General features: G+C 61.4%; 1 protein-coding gene across 20 annotated transcripts in view; it reads right to left on the bottom strand.

Annotated features, from left to right (window-relative positions):
• LOC101102694 (transcription termination factor 4, mitochondrial) overlaps nucleotides 1-24,437 on the bottom strand; it is a 41,957-nt gene that overhangs the window by 4,479 nt on the left and 13,041 nt on the right. For 7 of the 20 annotated variants that reach the window (XM_060398368.1, XM_060398353.1, XM_060398359.1 and 4 more), the window contains 6 exons: nucleotides 22,514-22,622; nucleotides 19,301-20,583; nucleotides 17,898-18,055; nucleotides 17,363-17,530; nucleotides 15,351-15,476; nucleotides 15,128-15,262 (listed from right to left, as the gene is read on the bottom strand). In XM_060398368.1, coding sequence (XP_060254351.1) covers nucleotides 15,128-15,262; nucleotides 15,351-15,476; nucleotides 17,363-17,530; nucleotides 17,898-18,055; nucleotides 19,301-20,583; nucleotides 22,514-22,622 — 1,979 coding nt within the window. The other 13 variants (XM_027966899.3, XM_042239448.2, XM_042239451.2 and 10 more) reach the window with 13 other exon arrangements.

Genomic DNA, 24,437 nt, shown 5'->3' with positions numbered 1-24,437 from the left:
CGGTCCCACACGAACATCAGGTTTTATAAGCAATCTGCAAAGTTGTAACTGAACTTTAAAAGCCTGCCGAGAAAGAAGTTCATGTACAGAGAAGAGTCTGCAGAAACACAGATCTGGTTTTGCTGCTCTGAAGGGACAGGGACAAGGGATTGGGAGAACAGTCTCAAGGCCACCGGGTAACGTATGCCTAGAGGGGTGGGGGGTCCTCTACCTGTTCAGCGCCTTGGGGGGGGGGGGTGGCTACAAATTTAGCTGAGAGATTAACAAGAAAAAAAAGTGTATTTATACGCGTATGTTGATTCAGCAAAGAGGTAGCTCCCTAAATGGCTACAGCTGGGGGCAAACGGGGGAGGAAGGTTTCTAGGGGAAGAGCAAACGGGAGGGCTCTTCGGGGAACAAGTGGGAGCCCAGAAAGTCTGTGACAATGTTTATGTTGATACCAGGGGTCGTCCCTCTTTTTTTTTTTTCCTGCAAGGCGGCAAACTCCCCAGCAGAAAGGCTCTACGGCGCCCTCACTCCCGGAAGGCTCTGCTTTTAGTGAGATAAGGGCCGCTCCAAGCAGGCGTCTTTCAGTCTCTGCTGAATCTCAAACGTCTTTAGTTTAAAATCATTTCTGTGCCAACTCTGGGGTCCGAGTCGGTACCCACACCTGAAAACTCGGTATCTCGTACCAGTCTCCAGATTCACCTAACTGCATTCACTCCACAAACGGAATGCCGTTAGCCTGTCAGCAAACTACACAGACTTCCCGTTGGCCTCAGAACTCTTCGGGGTCAGGCCGGCGCGCCACCAACGCGGCCCAGCCCCAGGTCCTCAACGCCCCTCAGGACGCGTCCCAAAGCCCCGCCAGCGCCCTCAGCCAAGCCCGCCCGCGCGGAGCGCCCGCCGCCCCTGCCGCCCTGCCTGCGGGCCAGCCGCGGCTCCGGCCCCGCGCCGGCGGCAGGCGGGGTGCGGACAACGGGCTAAAACCGCACCAGCGCGGCGGAGAGCGCCGGAGGCCGGGCTGCCGCTCCAGGTCGGCAGCGCACACGCGCGCGACCCGCCCGGAGCCCGGGAACGCGGCGGGCCCTCACCTGCCGACGCAGCGCCGCCATGGCGCGGAAGCGGCGCCGGCCCGCGGACGCCGGAAGCGGCGCTCCCAGGAAGCGGCGCCCCCGCCCCCCGCGTCCGCCGCTTCCGCCCTCCCCCCGGCAAGCGCGGGCGCGAGGGAGGCAGTTCCGCCCGGGCCTCCTCCGCCTGCGTCCGGCTTCCCTGCTTCGTGCCCACTCTGCCCCGCTTCCCGCTTTCCGGAGCTCCCGGCTGGCACACCAGATGCACAGCCCCTTCCCCACGCGCTCGCCTTCCACAGAGAAAACTGTAACCTCGGCTCTAACCGGCCGCCCCCTGGGCCCGCAGTAACCTCCTCGGAGAAAGCAGGCTAACGCAGAGACTGGGCGGTCTGAGTAAAATGCAATCGTCCCAGGCGAAGTTATTTAAGGTTCGATGTGGAATCTGTATCCAGTAAGAATATTAGTGTCGAGTTGAAACGAGGATGGAGTGACCACCAGGTTCAAATGGGGTCTGGGGGCCGCGGAGGAGCGGGTCTCAGCCCACCTCCGCACTCCTGAGAAGTCAGAGCTGGGCCAGACCCAGGGACGCCCCCGCCTTTCAGAACAGCGCTTGCCAGGAACAGCCTTGTCTCAGGAGCTCCCCTTGCAGCTGCAGCCCGTCCTTTGTTGACAAGCACCCTGCCTCCCTGCCAGCTCCAGTTATAATTCTTGATAAAAACACACATATTCTAGATGTCTTTAAACTGTCCAAAGGAACTCCAGAAGTCTATGGTTTTTCTTTTAAAAAGTTCCTCCCAATAGAGGTATGGTTTCCTTCTGGGATGAAATCGTTGCAGCCTAATTTGCATTTATTCTTAAATTTTGGATATAGACCTGTAATCGTTCAGGTATAGAAACTGGGCATCTTTCAAAAGGGGATAGTGGTGAAGAAGAACAAAAGAGTGTACTTTCTCAGCTGCCTAAATTCCATCCGTTTTAAGTACAAATCTTAATTTGTAAGCATTTCTTGTTTTAGCTACTTGTTTCTGAACTGAGGAAAAGGACTTGATTTTTGTATGGATACAGTTTATAGAGTACCTGCTCTGGGCCAGGCACCAGATGGGGTGCTAAAAATATATATTTTCACAAAAGGATTATATCAAAGAAGAGGAAGGTTGTAAACCGTGTGGAGCTCAAGAAATGGTTCTGTTTCTGTTGATTTGCTTTTTTACCCTGATTTTGTCCTTGAAATATGCAGCTGTCAGCACTGCAAAACAAATCATGTTAATGCTTTTACACCCAAAGTCTAAGAACATCCTTGTGTGCCTCTCTGGAGTCACAGAACCTAAATAGGTGTCTAGGTCTAGAAAGAGTAGTGGCTGGCGTGCAGGGGTCACTCCAGAAAGTTGGCAGCAACGTCACTGCTCTGAGAAAGCCTTGCTCTTTGGAATCTACTGGTAACATGGGGAGGCAAATTTTTCAGCAGCTGCCTCAAAACTTTTCTGCCTGGATTCTTTCTGCAGAGAACACTCTCAAAGTGTTCAGACTTTCCTCTGCCAACAAATCAGATGAGTTTTAATTACTTTTCTTACACAGAAGTAACAGTTCTTGGAGACCCAGAGCTTTGCATTTTCAGCCCGTTGCACACCTGTCTGAAAAAGGCATTCTGCAACAGCTTCTGTGTTATAAGCATCATAGAAACGACAAAGGAAAGTATTTGGGGTTTTTTTAACCTTTGAAGAGTTCTTAGAACATCGTAAGACTTACTTGATTCTGAAGAGTAAATGTCACTAACTTACTGCAGACTTTAAAAAATACACTTCTAAAAGTCCTGCCTCTACTGTCTCTGCTGAACAGAGGAAGGGCCCTCGTCATTCTCTCGAGACATCAGAGACTCAGGCAGCACTTCCTAAAGGGAAGGGATGGTGACATCCTATATCCCGGAAGTTGAGAATAAAATGAACTGTCATCAAGACAGCCGCATACTTCCGACACGAACACTGGAAAGTGGGCACAGGATCACACCAGGGGCAGGCTGGCCCTAGGCATCTTCTCGGTCCTCTGGGCAGGAGCCCCGGCCCGGCAGAGAGTGAGGACACGTGGGAAAGGGTGCTGGGGCCTTGCCTTTGGCTTTGTTTTCTTCCTGCTATTTGAGCAGGGGGAAAAGTGAAAGGTTTCCTTCTGACCCCAACCACTCCCCCACCTCCAAAACAGATACAAAATAGAGGCTGAATTTCAGGTTAGGGTGGATTGGAGCCTAGAGGGGAGGGGCTATCTGAGCGTGTGAGAGCTGCACTTAGTCCTGACCAGGGCTGGGGGAGGGACACTCAGGGCCGGGCGCCCCCGCATAGGCACAGGGCGGGGCTCCCTGGGGCCGGACGCCCCCGCATAGGCACAGGGCGGGGCTCCCTGGGGCCGGACGCCCCACATAGGCACCGGGGGCTCCCTGGGGCCGGACGCCCCCACATAGGCACAGGGCGGGGCTCCCTGGGGCCGGACGCCCCCGCATAGGCACAGGGCGGGGCTCCCTGGGGCCGGACGCCCCCACATAGGCACAGGGGGCTCCCTGGGGCCAGACGCCCCCACATAGGCACAGGGCGGGGCTCCCTGGGGCCTGACGCCCCCACATAGTCACCGGGTGGGGGAGACAACCCCCACATAGTCATGGGTCGGGGATCCCTGGGGCCAGATGCCCCCAGATAGTCACCGGGTGGGGGAGACAACCCCCACAGAGTCATGGGTCGGGGATCCCTGGGGCCAGACGCCCCCACATAGTCAGGAGTGGGAGGTCCTGGGGCCGGACGCCCCCACATAGTCACGGGTCGGGGCTCCCTGGGGCCTGACGCCCCCACATAGTCACCGGGTGGGGGAGACAACCCCCACATAGTCATGGGTTGGGGATCCCTGGGGCCAGACGCCCCCACATAGTCACGAGTGGGAGGTCCTGGGGCCGGACGCCCCCACATAGTCACCGGGTGGGGGAGACAACCCCCACATAGTCACGAGTGGGGGGTCCTGGGGCCGGACGCCCCCACATAGCCACGGGTCGGGGGTCCCCGGGGCCAGACGCCCTCACATAGTCATGAGTAGGGGTCCCCAGGGCCAGACGCCTCCACATAGTCACGGGTCGGGGCTCCCTGGGGCCAGACGCCCCCACATAGTCACCGGGTGGGGGAGACAACCCCCACATAGTCATGGGTCGGGGATCCCTGGGGCCAGAGGCCCCCACATAGTCACGAGTGGGACGTCCTGGGGCCTGACGCCCCCACATAGTCACGGGTCGGGGCTCCCTGGGGCCTGACGCCCCCACATAGGCACAGGGCGGGGCTCCCTGGGGCCGGACGCCCCCACATAGGCACAGGGGGCTCCCTGGGGCCGGACGCCCCCACATAGGCACAGGGCGGGGGAGACAACCCCCACAGAGTCATGGGTCGGGGCTCCCTGGGGCCAGACGCCCCCACATAGGCACAGGGGGCTCCCTGGGGCCGGACGCCCCCACATAGGCACAGGGCGGGGCTCCCTGGGGCCGGACGCCCCCACATAGGCACAGGGCGGGGCTCCCTGGGGCCGGACGCCCCACATAGGCACAGGGGGCTCCCTGGGGCCGGACGCCCCCACATAGGCACAGGGGGCTCCCTGGGGCCGGACGCCCCCACATAGGCACAGGGGCTCCCTGGGGCCGGACGCCCCACATAGGCACAGGGCGGGGCTCCCTGGGGCCGGACGCCCCCGCATAGGCACAGGGGGCTCCCTGGGGCCGGACGCCCCCACATAGGACAGGGCGGGGGAGACAACCCCCACAGAGTCATGGGTCGGGGCTCCCTGGGGCCAGACGCCCCCACATAGGCACAGGGGGCTCCCTGGGGCCGGACGCCCCCACATAGGCACAGGGCGGGGCTCCCTGGGGCCGGACGCCCCCACATAGGCACAGGGGGCTCCCTGGGGCCGGACGCCCCCACATAGGCACAGGGGGCTCCCTGGGGCCAGACGCCCCCACATAGGCACAGGGCGGGGCTCCCTGGGGCCGGACGCCCCCACATAGGCACAGGGGGCTCCCTGGGGCCGGACGCCCCCACATAGGCACAGGGGGCTCCCTGGGGCCGGACGCCCCCACATAGGCACAGGGCGGGGCTCCCTGGGGCCGGACGCCCCCACATAGGCACAGGGGGCTCCCTGGGGCCGGACGCCCCCACATAGGCACAGGGGGCTCCCTGGGGCCAGACGCCCCCACATAGGCACAGGGCGGGGCTCCCTGGGGCCTGACGCCCCCACATAGTCACCGGGTGGGGGAGACAACCCCCACATAGTCATGGGTCGGGGATCCCTGGGGCCAGAGGCCCCCACATAGTCACGAGTGGGACGTCCTGGGGCCAGACGTCCCCACATAGCCACGGGTCGGGGGTCCCCGGGGCCAGACGCCCTCACATAGTCATGAGTAGGGGTCCCCAGGGCCAGACGCCTCCACATAGTCACGGGTCGGGGCTCCCTGGGGCCTGACGCCCCCACATAGTCACCGGGTGGGGGAGACAACCCCCACATAGTCATGGGTTGGGGATCCCTGTGGCCAGACACCCCCACATAGTCACGAGTGGGAGGTCCTGGGGCCGGACGCCCCCACATAGTCACGGGTCGGGGCTCCCTGGGGCCTGACGCCCCCACATAGTCACCGGGTGGGGGAGACAACCCCCACATAGTCATGGGTCGGGGATCCCTGGGGCCAGAGGCCCCCACATAGTCACGAGTGGGACGTCCTGGGGCCGGCCTCCCACATAGTCACGGGTCGGGGCTCCTGGGGCCTGACGCCCCCACATAGTCACCGGGTGGGGGAGACAACCCCCACATAGTCATGGGTTGGGGATCCCTGGGGCCAGACGCCCCCACATAGTCAGGAGTGGGAGGTCCTGGGGCCGGACGCCCCCACATAGTCACGGGTCGGGGCTCCCTGGGGCCAGACGCCCCCACATAGTCACGAGTGGGAGGTCCTGGGGCCGGACGCCCCCACATAGTCACCGGGTGGGGGAGACAACCCCCACATAGTCACGAGTGGGGGCTCCCTGGGGCCTGACGCCCCCACATAGTCACGAGTGGGAGGTCCTGGGGCCTGATGCCCCCACATAGTCACAGGGCGGGGCTCCCTGGGGCCTGACGCCCCCACATAGTCACTGGGTGGGGGAGACAACCCCCACATAGTCACGAGTGGGGAGTCCTGGGGCCGGACGCCCCCACATAGTCACGAGTGGGAGGTCCTGGGGCCGGACGCCCCCACATAGTCACGGGTCGGGGGTCCCTGGGGCCGGACGCCCCCACATAGTCACGGGGTGGGGGAGACAACCCCCGCATAGTCATGGGGTGGGGGCCGCGGGGCCGGGCACCTCTGCGTAGTCATGGGGTGCCGAGGCGCCGGGAGGGGCCGGGGTGGCAGCAGAGCAGAGACAGATGGTGGGCCAGCCCTGCTGAGTTCTGCACAGGAGAAGGGGAATGGCTGGCACGCCATGCCCTCCAGCCTCGCTAGACTGGCCAAGCTTCAGAGACTTGCTGGGCACACCCACAGGAGGGGCCCCCAGCTGACCAGGGCGGAGCCTCTCCGGCTGCGGCGCACGGAGACGCACAGACGGGAAAATAAGGAAGTGAAGCGCTTCCCACACCAGCGCTGCCGAAGTCACGCGGTCCAAGTCAGGGTAACTGTTTACTAATAAAACTGCTTTAATTTGGAAAACGGTCAAGGAAATAAACAGTGTGGCCATGTGGTGAACAGCTCTCCACACTCCACGCATCAGACCAGCACACGCCAAGTCAGAGGAGGCAGAACGCAGGCACGTATACAGAAGTACAGAGAACCGAGAACCTCCCGCGCGCCTCTTGCAAATTCACAAGTGAAAAGCCCTTTAACAGTACAGAACTCAAGCACTAGCATGTTTTCTCAAGGCCATGAAAAACAATGAATTCCGTGTCTACTGTGTAACCCTAAAATAGTACAGCATCACTGGCTTTGGTTCTAACACACAAGTTTTTAGAAAGTGAACCAGGCCTAATTCTTGAGCGCTTACTCTCTGAATGGAAGGGGCCTGAGAATGCCATGCTCCCTAACCGAGTGCCGGAGAGCAGCAGGGAGCGGGGTCAGCCGGCGCTCTGGGTCCCGCCCTGCTGCACGAGGGCCGGTGGGGCTCTGGGGCCCGAGCCGCGGCACTGGGGCTCCTGCCGTCCAGCTCCAGACCGACGGTGGACAGAGCTCTGCTGTCTGAAGGGAGAGAGAGGTAGGCCGCGTCACCTGCCCGCGACAGCATTCTGAAACCCTTGGCTTCCCTGTGGAGGCATTCTGAAGAGCAGAAGGCACCAGAGGAACCCTGCAGAACCCACCCGGCATCATTTGAGGCTTGCTGGACCCCGCCACTGTGCCGGAGCTGCACGTCCAGAGCCACGGCCCCTGAGCAGCGACCCCGGACACACAGGGCCGCCACTGCCCCCCGCGGGCCCCAGCTCCCTCGCCCTCCACTTCAGCCTGCTCTGGCCATCAGCAGCCGCACTTCACAAGCCCTCTCCCTTGGCCTCCACCTCATCTGTGGGTGTGTCCTTGCCACCGGGCACCCACGGGCGTTCGCCCACCTTCTGAGGCCCCTGGGGTGTTCAGGGCCTCTGGAGTCCGGCTCACAGGCAGCAGGCTAGCCCTGGGCCCCACCTTGGTGTCCGGGACCCCCTCGCCCCGCGGTGCACAGGCTGCGCCGCTCACCTGACTTGTTTAGCCGACACACCTCCTCCCAGGTGTAGTCCGCCAGGTTCACGGGCTGTGTCACCCAGGGGTCTGTCACCAGCTCCTCCAAGGTGGTGCGCTGCTCAGGCACAGGCTGTAGCAGCCCAGACATGAGGTTCATGAGGTCTGGGGACAGAAGGGCCTGTGGTCAGAGGGCTGACCGTGGCCCAGGCTGGGGGCGGGTGGCATGCACTGCGTGAGTGCCGGGCCTGGGCCCCCACTTCTGACCAGCACCACGGGGCTTCTGGAAGGCAGGGTCCCCAGCCATGCTTCCCGAAGCGCTGCGGGAGGTGTGTGTGGCCCCTGAAATGAAAGAGTGCTCAAGCTCCCACGCCGCTCACGACACCAGAGGGCAGCAGCCCTAGTGTGGGCTGCCCTCTGGGGCTCTGGAGACACAGAGCCATGGACACAGGCATCGTGTGGCAGGAGGGGAGGGAGGGGGCCAGCTGCGGAGCCCTGGCCTCTCCCCAGGGGAAGCGAGCACGGGTGCTGAGAAGAGCCCTGGACCTGGGTCTGCATCTGGCTCCCACTCTCTTTACCAGTGTGGGTGTCACCGCACCCGGGGCCACTCCAGACCTCAGCGCCCGGGTTGAGTGTCCTGAGAGCCCAGGGGGCAGAATTCGGAGCAGCCCACTCCCACCCCGCCACTGGTGGAGCAGCACCCCCAACCCCAGGGTGGGGCAGCACCCCCCAGCCCCAGGGCAGGGCGGCCCCGGAAGGTGGAACAGACCCCCAGGGCGGGGCGGCCCCGGAAGGTGCAGCAGCAGGCTGCAAGAGCCCCGCTATCACGGGACCCAGAACGTCAGGAGAGCTCTACAGCTCTTCAGGCCGCTCTGGACTGCACTGTGCCCCCCTGCAGATCCCCCGCATGATGGTAATAGGAAGTGGGGCCTTTGGGAGGTGAAGAGGGTCAGATGAGGTTGTGCGCCCCATCCCCCCAGCATCAGTGCCCGTATCAGCAGAGGCACCAGAGGGCCTGCTCTCTCCTGTCTCTGCCCCGTGAGGACACAGGAAGACGCAGCTGTCTACCAGCCGGAATCCACCAGCACCCTGACCTCGGGATCTCTGCCTCCAGACTGTGAGAAATAAACGTCGGTGCTGCAAACCCCGGCCTGTGATGGGCAGGCATGGCAGCCCAAGCGGACTGGGACTCAGGCCTCCAACCTGAGCGAGGAACCCAGGTTCAGGCCTGACGCCTAAGAGCACGCATCACCTCACCACCTGTGACGATGAATGACTACTCAGGGATCACGTGTCATGACTGGGAGACCTCAGAACCCCGAGGCCTGGCTCCCTGGAGCTCCTCCAGGTGCGGGTCTAAGGGCCATGCAGGCCCGCTGGCAGGGGTCGCACTGCGGTGCAAGCCGCTCTGGTAGCTCTGCAGGAAGCCAGCTCACAAGGGCTCCAGGAGGGGCAGAACCCTGGTCCCACACGAGCGGTCGGGGGGCTCAAGTCCATCCTCCCCCTCCCCGCGGCCTTGCTCAGAGGCTGCCAGTGTCCCTCAGAAGACAGCCCGTCCGGTCCAAACTTCCCTAAGATCAGTCACGACATCAAAGTCACCTCCAAATCACCCTTGCATTCAGATCAAAGTCTGAGAGGAACGGAAGAGAGAGTGAGCCGGCTGTGCCTGTGTGGGTGACACCGCGCGCTGCTTGGAGACAGGAGCCGGCCCAGGACATCCGCCCGCGTGAGCTCACCTTCCGAGACCAGATACGGGGGGTTTATCGCAGCCTCCATGGTCTCCTCCAGCTCGCAGAAGGGGTTCTCCTCGAAGATCAGTGTGTACAGCGTGACCCCCATGGACCACATCTCCAGCTCTGGCCCCCGGTACCTGCCAGAGGAAGAGGAGGCACTCGGGGCACTGGGCCAGCCCCACAAGAAAGCTGGACCCTGCACGTCACCCAAGAGCAACTCCCAGCGAGACGTACCACACTCATCGACCACGTCCGCCCTCCACCAGGCGCCCACCACCCACTGGGGATAAGGCGACAAGCAGAGGCCTACTCAGCAGCTGAGAGACCAAGTCAGCAGGTGGCAAGGGGCCGAGCACAGTGTCCCCCGGGGGGCTTCCTGGAGGAAGAGGAGGGAAAACCCAGGAGTGCAGGCAGCGCACAGGCCCCCAGGGACCTGGGGAGCCACGGCGGCTTCAGAGCAGGGCGGCCCGCCCTTCAGAAAAGACCTGAAGGAGCCCGAGGTGAGACTGGCACAGGCGAGCCTCTGTAAGGATGAAGCACGCCCTCAGCAGCGGGAGGGAGGAGACGGTGGGCAGTGGAGTCCAGGCGGCTGCCAGCTGGAGCAGCAGGCCTCGGGGATGGCGCCCCGGGGTGCTCTTGGTTCTCTGTGCTTACAGATCCCCTGCTCCCAGCTACTGTTCCTGGGCTCTGAGAGGCCGGCGCTCTGCCAGCCGTCTACATGGTTCAGCCCTAATGCCCACAGCAGACCAGCAGGGTGAATCCACCTTTGTCCTGCACAGAGGGCCAGGCCCCGTGCTGCCAGCGGGCTCGGCCCCTCAGGTCTGGAGCTGTGGGTGGGGGCGGGGGCAGCCTGGCCCCCGGAGCCCTGGGGAGCGGCTGTGTTCACCAGACAGGAGTGCAGACGCGGCGGCTGAGGGAGCTGGTGAGCAGAGGCCCAGGAGGAGCCCTCTGCCTTCCAGGGGCCACAGAGGGCCGGGGACACCAGGAGGCAGGAGCCAGGGGCAGGGGGGCAGGAGGCAACTGTAACGACAGACCTCAGGGAAGTGAGAGGAGAGAAAATGCCAGAAGAAGAGAATCAGACTTCCGTAGAAAGAGATTGCAAGGAGTCTGGAGGCCAAGGAGAAACTCCAGTAGAGCAGAGCAGGGGTCAGCACACCTGCTGTAAAGCACCAGCGACTAACGCAGGCTGGGGCCACGTGGCCTCTGGACACTAACCCTCTCCGCCACGGCTGCACAAAAGCAGCCGCAGACACCCGGGAGCCCACAGGCATGGCCCTGGGCCCACAGGACTGTCCCTATGACAGCAGTGGGGGCCGGTCTCCCACCCAGGGACGGAAGGGTGTGGCAACGAGAGGGAAGACGCGTGCAGAACCCACGGTGAAGGTCCTGGGTGCTCTGACCACGGGCCTGCCTGGGAGACGCATCAGAGCCACGCTTCTCCAGAGGACATGTTAAAGACGTACAGTGAAGCACCCGCAGTCAGACCCGCCTGGAGCTCAGCTCACACGGGTAAAGACCAGTTCCATCGTATGCGGACAAGACAGAAATCTACACATTCGGGGCGCAAACACTGAGCACCGTTCCCATGCTCGGTGGAGCCCTACAACCCCTGAGCTTCGTCTCGTCCTTCCCTCTCCTGAGCTCCCTGAGACCGGGCCCTGCCCTGGCCAGACCCCCAGCACAGAGCTGGACCCGCTTCTCATCTCAGCAAGACCGGGGGGCTCACCCCGTGCCCAGCTGGCATGGAGGCGAGCCGGTCAGCGACAGCGCCGCCCACAGCAGCGGGTGCGCTCCAGCACAGGCCCCCTGCGTTAGCGCTCCATGCCTCACGCGGCCAGCCCAGCCGCACACTAGACTGCTAGTGCTGGCGTCGAGATAAACAAACCAACTAAAAAATCCTCTTCATTCCTTTGAAGAGTCCCAAATTCGGGGACTCTTTGTCTTAACTTTTGATTATACTGAACTCCAAACTCAAAAGGCAACAAGACAGCCTAATGAACCCCTGGCTTCCCTTTTCCTGAGTTCCTGGCTGAGCTTCCTTTTCCTGCCCACTGGCCTCCCAAAGCATACTTTGTCACTCAGCACCCTCATCACAAAGAGGCACAACCTGAAGCCGCTTCCCTCTGCTACCGTGGAAGGTGTGAGCACAGGTTGCCAGCCCGGGACACCTACGGGTTCCCCATGAGGACCTCGGGCGCACAGTACTCGATCGTCCCGCAGAAGGTGTAGAAGAGCTTGCCCCGCTCCAGGTAGGCGGCCGAGCCGAAGTCGATGAGCTTGATGGAGAAGTCCTCGGCAATGACAATGTTCTCGTCCTTGATGTCCCGGTGGAGGATGCTCTCGGAGCGCAGGTACACCACGGCCGCCACCAGCTGGAACAGGGGCCACCGCTGTGATAAGGACACTTCACACGAGGCCTCAGAGAAGGAAAGTGAAGCCAACTCTTTGTGACCCCCCGGACTGCAGCCTGCCAGGCTCCTCCATCCCTGGGATTTTCCAGGCAAGGGTACTGGAGTGGGTTGCCATGCCCTCCTCCAGGGGATCTTCCCAATCCAGGGGTTGAACCCGGGTCTCCCATGTTGCAGGCACTCTTTTACTATTTGAGCCACCAGGCCTGCCCCTCGGCAAATCCCCAGGAAGGCCAAGCAGCACCGTCAGCTAGAGGGACCGCATGTACGGCAGCTCTGCAGGACCCACTCACCCGTGGCTGTACCCTTCCAGGGACGCCCCACATGAACACAGCTCCTAAACAGTCTCTAGGTCTCGGCCTGTGCGCCACCAGCGGCCTCCCCGGCAGGCATTCACTCACCCCACGACAGGCAGAGCGATCGTCTAGGGAGCACAGACAGACGGCCGCAGAAGCCAGAGGGCGCACGGTGGACGCCTGGATGAGCATGGGCTGGGCTGTGTGGCCAGTGGCCCAGGAGAAGGCCCAGAGGGGCAGTGATTTCCCCAGAGCTCATCGGGCAACTCGAGCAGGGCTGCGAGCAGAAGCCCAGCTCCAGGCTACAACTTCCAGGCTCTGACAGCTTCTCAAAGAGCAGCCCAGAGTGGAGCCGTGCTTTCTAAACCCAATGCGTGCAGCCTTTCAGCGGTGCAGCCTCAAAGGAACTCCCCGGGAAACGGGCCAAGCGCAGTGTCCACCGTCTCCACTGTGAGAGGGTAGTTACTAGGACGTGCCGCTGCCTGCCCGCACTGCACGTGTGGTGAGGGAGATCAACAGCAGTAGCAGCTCAGTGAAGTTTAAGTAAAATTAGTGCGACTTCTGACCCCACTCATAACGTGGACACCAGCTGTACCGATCAGCACAGGGGTTTCACGCACACAGTCGTTCACATCGTTAGAGACAATTTCACATTTACAAATGAGTATCTCTGAGTCAGAAGCAACAACTAATGGCAGACAAACTAAGCTGAACTAGTTAACCTTAAATAAATAGAGAGGGCTTCTCCACCGGCTCACCAGATAAAGAATCTGCCTGCAATGCAGGGGACACAGGAGACACAGGTTCAGTCTCTGGGTTGGAAAGATCCCCTGGAGGAGGAAATGGCAGCCCACTGCAGTATTCCTGCCTTGGAAGTCCCAGGAGCCTGGTGGGCTACAGTCCAAAGGGGCGCGAAGACGCAGCACGAGCGAAAGGGAGCGTTCTATTGGCTTGGCCAGAATAAATGGAGGAACGCATGTGTACATACACATACGTGTGAACTGTGCGTGCCTGCACATGTGTGTACAGACGACATGCGCTGCACAGATGTGCGCACGCTCACACAGTCACATATACACTCACGTGTATGTACATACATTGACATGCACACGTATGTACGAGGCTCCAGGTGGGGAGCAGAAACCGCACGTTGCACTGAATGTCGACGGCTTTGAGGGTTATTAACTACAGAGAACCAACGAGCCCGGATGCGAGGAGAAGCTGCTCACCGTGGAGAGCGCACCGAGGGGGCCGCGTACCGTGGAGGAAAGCCGCGCACCGCGGAGGCCGCTCACCGCAGAGAAGAGCCGCGCGCCGCGCAGGAGGGCCGCGGACCGCGGAGGAGGGCCGCGCGCCGCGCAGGAGGGCCGCGCACTGAGAGGGCTGCTCACCGAGGGGGCTGCTCACCGAGGAGGAGAGCCGGGCACCACGGAGGCCGGCCGCGCACCGCGGAGGGGGGCCACGCACTGCAGAGGCCGCGCACCGCGGAGGAGAGCCGCGCACCGCGGAGGAGAGCCGCGCACCGCGGAGGAGAGCCGCGCACCGCGGAGGAGAGCCGCGCACCGCGGAGGAGAGCCGCGCACCGCGGAGGAGAGCCGCGCACCGCGGAGGAGAGCCGCGCACCGAGGGGGCTGCTCACCGCGGAGGAGAGCCGGGCACCGAGGAGGAGGGCCGCGCACCGAGCAGACGCGACCTGGGGCTGGAGGCAACGCACACGCTTACACGGGACACTGCCGCTCTGTAGCGCCCTGAGTCCGTATTTACACTTGATGCTCACTGTGCACACTGATTTACGAAAGGGCCGTGGAGACTTATTGCAGAAGTTAAACAGTATCGGTCACAGAGTCAGAGGCGTCAGCAGCCCTGAGCGACAGCAGTCGGGCAGCAGCTGTGGGTAAGCGAGTCCACAGGTCGTGTCACGCGGAAACCTGTTTGCCATGAAGATTTCAGAAACAAACCTCCACTCTCGAGTGAAGGAGACGCCTGTATACCCTTCCAGAGGAGGAAGACAGGCAGAGGTGGCATTCTCTGGGCAGAACTGTGATGACCAAAACTTACAAGTAGGTGCCTCAGAAATTTAATTTCAGAAATCCAGTGATTTCTGGGCGTTCATAGCTTTGGGGAAGAAATATCAGTTCATGGAAGCTGTTATTAGAAACCAAGTCAGCTCCAGGAAACCAAGAGCAAACCTGTGGACTGGTCACATCCCCCTACTCCGCACCCCTGGAATCCCTCCACCTTTTCCAGGGAGCAAGGAATCATCTGGAATGAAACTCCCACATTCCCCAAACCAAAGAACTGTTGTCTCCCCCCGCCCCACCCCAACACCCAATTTCTCTTTCACAGGACACCTTTCTACATAGCTGGCTACTCTCCCTTTCCAAAAAATAACGAACAGACTAAGATCAGTACACGGACAGACACGAAAGAAACCAAGACAAATACTCAGTGTAAACCGAGATGGCCAGAACCACAATCTTTGCAGGTTAATTAACTGGACAGCTCCATCCACTCAGTACTTCCCGCGCGCCTGCCTCGGGCGTGCTGCAGAGGGGCCTCTGCACTCTCTGATTTAGTCCCAGCAGTCCTGTGAGACGCTGGCTCGAGTGAGGTCCACATACAAATGAGCAGGGTCTCCCCGTGGTGGACAAGGATTCAGATCAGATGCACAGCCTGCAAGCCCAATCTGAGAGCTACACTGGCTCCTCTTGAGGCTGGGTGGGTATCATCTGAATATAAATACACTTTAATCTTCACCCCACATCCTCGGTCACCCCAGGGTGACTCCTGGCCTCACTCTTCCTCCCCAACCCCAACCTCACTCTCTCTACTTCAACAGCAGAATTCTCTTCTCAAAACACGTGTCCTACTCAGTAACATCCCCAAACCGGAGGCTGGGTCCAGCATCACTGACTCTCGCGTCCTGGGCCCAGGCGGCCAGGCCTGTTCTTACCTGTCGAAAGATGTAGCTTGCCAGGGGCTCGTCGAGGCTGGGATGGCGGTCAATGAATGCAAACAGGTCCAGGCCAGAGCCGTGCTTTTCCATTACCAGCTGAAAGAAGCCTTGGTTCTCAAACACGTCCAGCACCTGTTGAGAGAGAGAGACAAGCTGGGTCCGGCCCTGCCAGGACACCTCCAGGGCAGCGCGCTCGGGCAGACATGAGCCTGCACCCCACCTTGATGATGTTGGCATGCTCCACCTTGCACAGGATGGCTATCTCTAAAGTGACCTTCCCAAGCTTGGGGTCCTCAATCCAGCAGTCCTCCAAAACCTTCTCCTTCTTAATAAACTTCACCACCACCTACGAGAGAGACAAGGGATGTCACTGCAGCCCTTCCCACTGGCCCCCCAGCAGCTGTGGCGCCTTCACCTCCAACCTAACCCCCACCTCCACCCCCACGAGTCCTGGGACGTGAAGGAAGAAACCTAATAACAACCGTCCAACGGGAGGGCCCAGGAGCAAGTCAGAAGCCAGCTGGAAGTCCCGAGTGGACCCGCGCGACCTGCACAGCGGGAGGATGGGGTAACAGAGGAACCGGGCGTGCTGATGACAAGACCAGCCCCTGCAGGTCTCGGGGCGGGTGTTCCCCAGATACCCCACGTCACCCCTATTTCTCAACCAAGGCCTGGATGTCCCGGCCAAGAAAATGAAATAAGAGGCCTGAGGACTGGCAGAAAATGAACAAAAATGTCAGTCATGTTGGTTTGGAGAACTAACCAGAGAATTCCACAAGATGGGCAGACACAAGACAAATACGTGGAAAAAATGGTGTGGTGCAGCCACAAAAAAGAAAAAGGAAGCCCACAGTGCCCACTGGATTGCTGACGAGAATGAGATGACTGCCCTCAGATAAATAAAGATGGCAACAGAAACTTAACTCGAGTCCGCCAAGAAGCATGCGACGCCCGGAGCAGTGTGTCTAAACCTCTCGATGTGAGCACACTCAGAAAACGCCACACAGCACAGCGCTCAGTATTAAGTCACAGCTTAGAAACACACACTCAACCCAAGAAGCTAGAAAAATAGCAGAGTTCACAGAAAGTACCAGAAAAGCAGCATAAAGAAAAGAAACGCTTGATGAAGAGCGTGAGCAATTCTCTGGCAAGTCCGGCGAAGAGGAGAGCGCATGCACACGAGAGTGAGGTGAGCAGAGGCAGCAGCTCTGGCCAGGAGCACCTGCGGACGTGACGCCACGGCACCAGCCGCCACCAGAGTCCCCAGCTCCGCAGGCCCCACAGGACTGACGCAGACGCACGCATACAAATGAGAAAACCCCAAACAGAAACGTTAGCAAGCCCAGGGGCTCCCCTGGGGTCCTGGGGCTTAGACTCTGCACTCCCAATGCAGGAGGCCCGGGTTTGATCCCTGGCCAGGGAACTAGATGCCGCAAACTGCGACTAAAAGATCCACACGCTGCGACTAAGATCCAGAGCCGCCAAACAAACAAATGTAAATAATAAAAATGTGCATTAGCAAGCCAAGTTCAGCAACACACTAAAAAATGTTATGAGACAATAAAGGACTGAGCCTATGTATAAAAGCTGACTGTGGTTGCTCACATGTTAATAAAAGAAACAAAACATGATCATTGCAACAGATGCTGAAAAGTCATTTGGCCTAAGTCAACATTTATTCCTTAAATTTTAAAAAAAGTGAACTGAAAATGAAACAGCCTTAAACAAAAGGTATCCATCAAGAGGTGAAAGGAGTCACTGGAGCGGGCAGAGGACCACCAGGAGGCTGGGCGGCGTACCTGTTACTCCTCACGGCTGTGCAGGTCCGAGTCAAGGCGACGGCAGGAAGGAAAAGAAGGCGACGAGACGTGAGCAACAGAGAGAGGGGCGCAAGCGCCAGTGCCCGCAGAGGGCCAGACAGAGCGACTGAAAACCACTAAGACCAACACAGCTTTGACACAGACTCCCCGGCTGCCAGCCAAGCATGCGGCTGTGGCAGATTCCAGCAGTGATGAGAAGCATGGCGACAGGTCCCACGCGGGCCCTCCCAGGAAGCGGTGGGCCAGGCCCGGGGTATCCGGGCAGCCTGGGGCTTTGCAGGGACAGGCAGCATGGTCCCTAAACACCCCGGCAACTACAGGTCTACCCACAGTGGGACTGGGAGGGAGGCTGTGAGGTGCATCAGAGCCACCCCCAGCACCCAGAAGCCCCCACCTCTCAGGAGCCCAGTACCTCCTTATTCGCCTCCTTGTCCACCGCCGTCCACACAAAGCCAAAGGCCCCACTGCCGATCGGGCTGAGCGTGCTGTACTTAAGGGAGTACGCCCCCTCGCAGGCCGCCAGCCCCTCTGGCTCCACGGCCTTGGGGGGCTCCTCAAACCAGGGCCTGGTTCCAAGCACCTGCAGCCACAAAGGCAAGTCTGAGGGCCACACGCGGCACGCTGAAGGAAGGGCAGCGGGGGCGGCCGTGGCCCCCCGGCCGAGAGCGGCGTCCACTGCCCCGCCCACTCCGCAGGCCCCTGGGGTCCCCAGCCCGAGACTGCTGTCCAGAGGGCACACCCAGGGCCTCAATGTGCCAGTCCAAACTGGCGCTCACCCGGCCCCACCGTGCGCATGGAGCACACGCAGAGCTGAAAGCCCACGTGCGGCTCACGCCTCACCCAGGAGGTCGGACAGCAGTGTGGGGAGCCACGCAGAGCCCCTGCCGCCCTAGAGGGCACGGGGTGCTGACAGGAGGGGACAGCAGGCGCCGTCCGCAGACACCCACCTCCCCCAGGCTGGCCGCGGGCAGCTCGCAGGTGGAGTGGGCAGAGCTAGGCAGGCTGGCCAGCAGCAGGTGGGTGCGCAGAAGGTCCTTCACCAGCCAGCAGCAGAAGAGGGTGGCCGGGCCCTGGAGCTCCACACGCCGCACCTCGAACTGCACACCTGTGGAGGGCGGCAAGACCGGGCCCCCACTGAGCCCCACAGCCCCGTGGGCAGGGCCCCCGTGCCCGCAGAAGGGCATGGCTGAGGCCAGCAGCCACACCTCCCCGGCACAGGGCCAGGGGCCGGCCTGTCCTCCAGGGCAGCCAGAGGCCAAGTGACTCGGGAGACCCGCCCCTAGCCACCAACGCAGATGAGCCTAGAGAAGCTGCCCCAGCACCCTCCACGCACACAGCCACGCACACAGGTGCCACCCGGCTCTGTACACTGCACGCCACAGCACACCACCGGGGCACAGGCGTTTGCTGACACAGCCTCCTGGGGACACAGCAAAGCAAGTGTGACTGTCTTCTTCCTGGCAGGGGGTTTACAGGTCATTTTACTTTCTTCTTTTTAGTCTTTTATTTCTAGTATTCCGACAAATAACATGTATTACTCATAAAACTCTTTTAAGGTTAGGAAAAAAGCCCTGTAGTCAACACTAGGAAATTGGCAATGAGGAAAACAACTGGCTGAAATACAGCACTGCTGGAAAATTAGGAAAATAAAAAGGGACAAGCTAAAGGGCTGACTGCCAGCCCCAGAGCGGAGGTTCCGGGAAGGGCAGCCTCCTGGCACACGGAGCACGCGCACACTTGAAATCCCACACCTGGCAAACCTCACCCAGAAAGTCAGAAGACAGTGTGCAGAGCCACACAGAGGCTCCCCCCACCCCAGGGACATGGCACTGACGGGAGGGCAGCTCAGTCCTCACCCAGACCTGGCTGAGCACACGCACACTTGAAATCCCACACCTGGCAAACCTCACCCAGAAAGTCAGAAGACAGTGTGCAGAGCCACACAGAGGCCCTCCCCACCCCGGGGGACACGGCGCTGACAGGAGGGCGGCTCGGTCCTCACCCAGACCTGGCTGCCCCTGAAGCCCAACAGCCTGCGGAGAGCCGAGCCCCGCCTCCTCGCCCGGCGGGACTGCCGAGGCCGGGGCTCTGGGGCCCCACCCACTGCTGCACCGCACAGAGCGGCCGGGACCCTGGGCTCCCCCCGGCACATGCGCTTGAGGCCCTTTCAGGAGGCAAACTATAACTTCAGGTTCTTTTCTTAAAATAATTCATCATTTCTGCCACACTACTCCGGGGATGAAACCCCCAAGACACCAGGAGGAGGAGGAACCCACCCCCACGCAGCCCACTCTGGGGGCAGCAGGGCAGCAGGGAGCAGGCCCCGCCAGCCCCGCCCGCCCACACATACTCAGCTGCGAGCCATCCCGGTGGTAGCAGCTCCCCGCGTAGGTGCCTTCCTGGATCTCCGGCTGCAGGTCGGCCGCCCTGAGGGGTGCAGGGCCGGGGCCCTCGGCTCTCACGGGCGTGGAGGTGACGTGGAGGCTCAGCCCAGGCGCCTCCAGTGGGCACTCATCCTCAGGGCCGGCTGCCAGCACGGGGAGTACATGGCTCGGGCTGTCGCAGCCGTTCACATCCTGGTGCTCGGAGGACACCAGACAGGTCTGGGACGGCTCTGTCTCCTCCAGGCCCAGGCGGCTCTCACGGAAGCGTCGGCCCCCACACAGATCAACACAGGTGCCGGTCAGCAGCAGCAGCTCCCGGTCGTCCAGCACATCTGACCGCTGCCTGTGCAGGGCACCCACGTCTGCGTCCGAGCCCACCAGCGAAGGTGAGGGTGTGCCCCCGAGTTCAGACGTGGCGCACGAACAGTTAGAAGAAGTTCGGTCTGTCCAGTCCCTGAAAACAAGCTCCTTGAGGTTCCAGGAAAACGAATTCTCGCTAGCCTCTGGGACCTCCACAGCCTCCAGGGCGCCGGGCAGGTCAGTGGCCAGGGCATAGCAGGCCGAGGAGCTGCCCGAGCGGCCGCCCCGTGGTTCTGTGGCTCTCAGGTCCAACAAGGACGCAGGGGCAGAGAGCGGGGGCTGCCCCATCAGGACCAGCTCGGCGTAGGAGACGCCCCAAGGCCCCGCGCGGCTCGAGGCAGACAGCTGCTCCTTTATCAGGCATGTATGCAGCTCCTCTCTGTCCTGCCGCGCCTCCAGCCAGGGCTCATCCAAAGGCGGCGTTGAGAACAAGAGCTGCAGCGTCCCCGGGGGACTGGCGGCCAAGCATGGGCTTCCTGGCAGTGCGCTCTGCTCCCCCTGGGGGCCCTGCCCAGCCAGACAACCCTCAGTGTGGGACACGGCCGTGGCAACGTCAGGGCCCTGGTCTGAATCACTGGCGCTGCCCCGCTCTGCCCACGCCTCCTGACACGGGCCATGCGTCTCATCCCCACTACTCCTGTCTGCACCGGGGATGGCAGCTTCTGAGTCTTCCTGGGAAGCAGACAGCTTCGTGTCCCCCAACTCAAATTGACTCCCCCGCTGAAGGTCCCGGCTGAGGTGCTCCGCTGTCGCCGGCTGCTCTTGCTCTGAGACAGAGCGCTGCTGGCCCTCGGGTGACGACGGGCCACTGCGGGCAGATGGGCCTCCCTCAGGCACATCTCGCGGGCACTCGGGCGGTGACCGGCTTCCTCCTGGGATGCTTTCCCCCCTGCAGGTTGTGATGCGGGACAACACAGTCACTTAGGAGCCACAGAGATCACATGGATTCCCCCTCCAGCAGAGACCAGCACAAAGCAACTACCACCGTGAATAGGACAGGAGAGAAGATGAACTTCTATAACAGAGTTAGAAAATGACACACGAAGGCACACGTTCTCCAGACAAATCCACTTAGCAGCGGCTCACCAGGCTCAGTCGGAGCGCTAGGGCCCTGTGCGCAAGGCTGCGGTCCCCACGCTCGCCGGGCCCAGGCTCAGTCGGAGCGCTAGGGCCCTGTGCGCAAGGCTGCGGTCCCCACGCTCGCCGGGCCCAGGCTCAATCGGAGCGCTAGGGCCCTGTGCGCAAGGCTGCGGTCCCCACGCTCGCCGGGCCCAGGCTCAATCGGAGCACTTGACCCTGTGCTCATGGCTGCAGTCCCCACGCTTGCCGGGCCCAGGCTCAATCGGAGCACTTGACCCTGTGCTCATGGCTGCGGTCCCCACGCTCCCCGGCCCGAGGGCGGCCAGGCGCCCCACATGGCGGGAGGCATGGGGAGAAAGGGGAGGAACCGTGACAGCCACAAACGCCACCAGATCCACAGCGCAGAGCGGGAGGCCGAGAGGAGTCGGGGCTGGGAGAGCTGGGCGTGGGGTCCTGGGAGCCAGACAACAGAGCCCCAGCACACTGGGGACGGGGACCACAGAGGAAGAGGCCACCACGGCCCCAGGTGACTGCGGAGCCACGGACAGGGGTCCAGCCAGGCCACTAACACCCACACGGCAGTGCTAGGCGCCGCCCCAGGTCAGCCCAGGCAGGACAGCGGCCCCAAGGGCAACAGAGAGTGGCCGTGCCCGGCCTGGCTGGGGTACAGGCATGCAGCGATGGGTAAGCATTGCAGCAGAGGGCCAGAAGAGGCACTGAGAGGCAGGCCCCGCTCAAGGACTGCCGCAGGGGAGGCAGCTGTGAGCGAGATCCCAAGGACCTGCAGGACTCTCCAAGGGAACCAAGGAGCAAGGGGCCCTCCCCTCCTTGCCCCGTGCGCGTGAGCACTCAGCCAGGACTGATGGGGTCACGCTGCTGCAACTGCCGAAGCGAAGCCAGAAGCCAGGGGTGGACGCAAATGGCAGGGGCTGCGTCCGCAAGCCACGGTGCTACATGAGGGGCAGGCTTGCTCCGGGGATGCACGGTGCCTCCAGCACGTGCACACGTGTGGGAGGGCGTGTCCCAGCACACACATCTGTATAGCGAGGGCCCACCCTCAAGGGCACGGGGCAGTGGCCTGGCAGGAGCTCGCGGCTGGCAAAATTGGGGCACTTTTGCTGCTCACCATTTTTCTTCAGTACTTAAACACACACATTCTCATAGCACGGCTTTAAAACATCATTTCAAGAAAACCAGAAAACTGTGTGGTGTCCATAAACCCCACGCAATGGCTAGCAAAAGAAGCCGGAGACAAGAAGCGCATCCGGCCGAGCTCAGGATAGGCCCTGCTGCCCCGTGTCCTGACCCCAGGGCAGCGAGGGACGCCAAGCAGAGCGGCAGCAGCCCGTCCCAGGGGAGAGGAGAAAGGCCCGCCAAGGTTGGTGCCTTGCTGTACATTCAGTCTCAAAGTGATTTTTCAAAATGAGAGACCGGCTGAAAACACACCAAAACACCGCACACAACACAAGGGGACTCTCACTTCCACTTTCCTGAGTTTTCCAAACTGAACCCTCCTCCTCTAAACAGAATACTATGTTATTTAAAAACGTACAGCAAACAGAGTCAGGTGATTTCTGGGACCAGTTCCCTGGATCCTGCCTAAATGCTTCCTTCCCCGTACAGCAGGCCAGCGGCACGGCAGCAGCAGGGCCATGCGGGGGCGCCAGTGTCACCTCCGTCATCGCGTCCACAGCGCCCTCCCCTCCCAGGCGCACCTGCCCCTCCCTCGGAGGGCTTACCTGGGAGCGGGCTGCGCCAGCGGGCAGGCGGGGAGGGAGCCCCCGGGGGCCGTGGGGCATGTGTCCTGGCTCTCTGCTGGCTTTGGGGTCTCGGTGTCCACCTTTGGATCTGGCAAAAAAGAGTGTTTTTCACTGGCTTGCACATGCCACTGAAAACCACCTCCTGTCCACTGGGCGGGGGCCTGACCTGACCGCAGAAACACTGCCAGACTCACGCCCACAGTGCAGCCCTGGCTCCCAGCCAGGCCTGGGCCCCTCACTGCTGACAGCCCCCAGGAGCTCCACTCTCTGACTGCGGGGGAGAACCAGAGGCCTGAGGCCTGAGGCTGCTCCTCTCCTCAGGGCAACTGGCCTCCCTGCCACGCCCAGCCTGCTCCCGTGCCCAGGAGGCTGCCCGCTCCTTCCGGCCTGGGGGCCCGAGAAGGCAAGCATCCCCCCTCGGCCTCCCTCTGGAGTGCAGGGTCTTCTCCGCCTCATTGCTATACTTGCGCCACCTGGCTCTGCCCAGGCTCCAGAGGCCAGATGGAGTGCCAGCCTACAGCAGGGCGGGGACACCACAGTAACCGGGGTGCCAGGGGCGCGATGTCCGTGCTGCTCAGCGGCCTGGGAGGCTCCCAGGAGGAGTCTGGCCCCCGCGGGCAGGAGTGGCGGACAGGCACCACAAGCAAGCGTGCAATGCCACAGGCCCACTCTAGAGACCATGAGGGCAGAGCTCCTGTGGCGCCGCCCGCCCATTTCCTACAAAGAACACGAGCCACACACGCACTGAAAGAGCTTAGATTCTGGAAAAAGAGAGAAAGTATCAGTGACAGAGAAAAAAACAGAGAGAAAAAAGGAGTCTTTCCAGAGAGAAAACCCAGATACAACGAAGGAAATCGCATGTTAAGAAAGGGGTCACTCAGAGAGTCAGCAGCCTGACAAAGCACCTTTTAAAAAACTGAACACCAGGAACATCCCTGCTGTGCAGCGGTGGAGAGCCTGCGCTTGCAAAGCAGGGAGGTGGGCTTGACCCCCGGTAAGGGAGCGAGACCCATGCGCCACACCCAACTAAGGCCACAACCACAACTACTGAGCTTGCGCACACTGGGGCCGGTGTAGCACGAGAAGGGAGGCCGCGCACTACAGAGAACCTGCATGACACGGGAAACGCCCCAGCACTGCGGCTGAGGCACGACAAACACCCCTGACAGGGAGAGCTCATGTCCCGACAGACGCCACAGAGTCACGCCTGAGGCCGGACACACACCGTCTGACAGGGAGCATTCACGTCATATCAGACACCACAGAGTCACATCTGAGGCCCGACACAAGTGTAACAACCGGCACTCAGTTCCTGTCAGACACCACACACTCACACCTAAGGCCTGACACACACCATCTGACAGGGAGACTCACGTCTGTCAGACATCACGCACTCACACCTAAGGCCTGACACACACCGTCTGACAGGGACACTCACGTCCTGTCAGACATCACGCACTCACACCTAAGGCCTGACACACACCGTCTGACAGGGACACTCACGTCCCGTCCGACGCCACACAGTCCTAGTTTCCCTCACTGACTGTATTAAATCCACTGGTGTTTCCTCCAAGTCTAGGTCTTTCCACCGACTTGCCCTCAGGTGACAGCACCCGTGGGCGCAGGCCCGGGAGGGCCCCCCAGCCGACCCTGGGCTTGCCCAGTCAAGCCTCCTGGAGCAGAAGTGAGCTCCCTGGAGGCTGCCGGAGCCTCCGCTGGCCTTTGCTTCCCGGGGCTCCACCTGCAGAGAACAGAGAGGGGTCCACACAGTGGGAGCCCCACACTGCGCCCCAAACACGGTCCTGCAGCCTCCCAGCGTGGACTTGGGCTTTTATTGGCATCATCTTAAACGCTGAGTTAAAAGCACTGGAAGGCCTCCCTCGTGGCTCAGGGTAAGGAATCC

This window comes from Ovis aries, chromosome 1, assembly GCF_016772045.2.
Source record: "Ovis aries strain OAR_USU_Benz2616 breed Rambouillet chromosome 1, ARS-UI_Ramb_v3.0, whole genome shotgun sequence".
NCBI classification, from domain to species: domain Eukaryota; kingdom Metazoa; phylum Chordata; class Mammalia; order Artiodactyla; family Bovidae; genus Ovis; species Ovis aries.
Note: the sequence above shows the minus strand (reverse complement) of the source record. Positions and strands in the feature narration are given on the sequence as shown.